The sequence below is a fragment of the Parus major genome, unplaced genomic scaffold (assembly GCF_001522545.3).
Source record: "Parus major isolate Abel unplaced genomic scaffold, Parus_major1.1 Scaffold325, whole genome shotgun sequence".
Taxonomy (NCBI): domain Eukaryota; kingdom Metazoa; phylum Chordata; class Aves; order Passeriformes; family Paridae; genus Parus; species Parus major.
Window position 1 is genome coordinate 8,412 of NW_015379278.1, and position 1,154 is coordinate 9,565.

At 53.8% G+C, this 1,154-nt stretch overlaps 1 protein-coding gene across 1 annotated transcript in view; it reads right to left on the reverse strand.

Moving 5' to 3' along the window:
- Positions 1-485: 485 nt before the first annotated feature.
- MAU2 (MAU2 sister chromatid cohesion factor) overlaps positions 486-1,154 on the reverse strand; it is a gene marked incomplete at its 3' end in the record, with an annotated part of 11,365 nt that continues 10,696 nt past the window's right edge. The window contains exon 16 of the mRNA XM_033511530.1: positions 486-728. Within this exon, the coding sequence (XP_033367421.1) occupies positions 486-728 (243 nt within the window). The remainder of the gene's footprint in view (positions 729-1,154) is intronic.

Below are 1,154 nucleotides of genomic sequence, written 5' to 3' on the forward strand. Positions count from 1 at the left end.
TGGGGGGGATTTCCCAGGATTTTGGGGGGATTTTCTCCAGGATTTGGGGAGGATTTCCCAGGATTTTGGGGGGATTTTCTCCAGGATTTGGGGGGATTTCCCAGGATTTGTGGGGGATTTTCTCCGGGATTTGGGGAGGATTTCCCAGGATTGTGGGGGATTTCCCAGGATTGTGGGGGGAATTTCCTGGGATTTGGGGAGGATTTCCCAGGATTGGGGGGGGATTTTCTCTGGGATTTGGGGAGGATTTCCTGGGATTATGGGTGGATTTTCTCCGGGATTTGGGGGGGATTTCCCAGGATTATGGGTGGATTTTCTCCAGGATTTGGGGAGGATTTCCCGGGATTTGGGGGGGATTTTCTCCGGGATTTGGGGGGGATTTCCTGGGATTATGGGTGGATTTTCTCCGGGATCTGGGGAGGATTTCCCAGGATTTTGGGGGGATTTTCCCAGGATTTGGGGGGATTTCCCAGGATTTGGGGGGGATTTTCTCCAGGATTTGGGGAGGATTTCCCAGGATTTGGGGAGGATTTCCCAGGATTGTGGGGGATTTTCCCAGGATTGTGGGGGATTTTCCCAGGATTGTGGGGGATTTCCCAGGATTTGTGTTCGGTACCCGGTGGTTGCCCAGCACGTAGAAGATGTGGCCCAGCAGCACGAGCGAGCACGCCGTCAGGCGGTTCAGGTCCTCCGCATTCGACATCTTCAGCGTCTCCCGCAAAAAACGCCTGGAAAAAACGGGAAAAGCGGGATTTGACAGCTGCCCTGAGCTCCTGGAACAACTCCTGGATGGATCAGAACGGCAGGAGACGGGATAAAAAGGAATTCCGGGATTTGCTCTGGGGGTTGGGCCAGAGCTGCCTCTGCTGGGAAGGAATGGAATCCTGAGATTCCCAAAAATTCCTTGGGATTGCAGGGAATGGAATCCCGAGATTCCCAAGGGTTCCTTGGGATTGCAGGGAATGGGATCCCGAGATTCCTGAAAATTCCTGGGAATGAGATCCTGAGACCCCCAAGGATTCCTTGGGATTGCAGGGAATGGGATCCTGAGATTCCCAAGAGTTCCTGGGACTGAGACCCCCAAGGATTCCTTGGGATTGCAGGGAATGGGATCCTGAGATTCCCAAGGGTTCCTTGGGATTGCAGGGAATGGG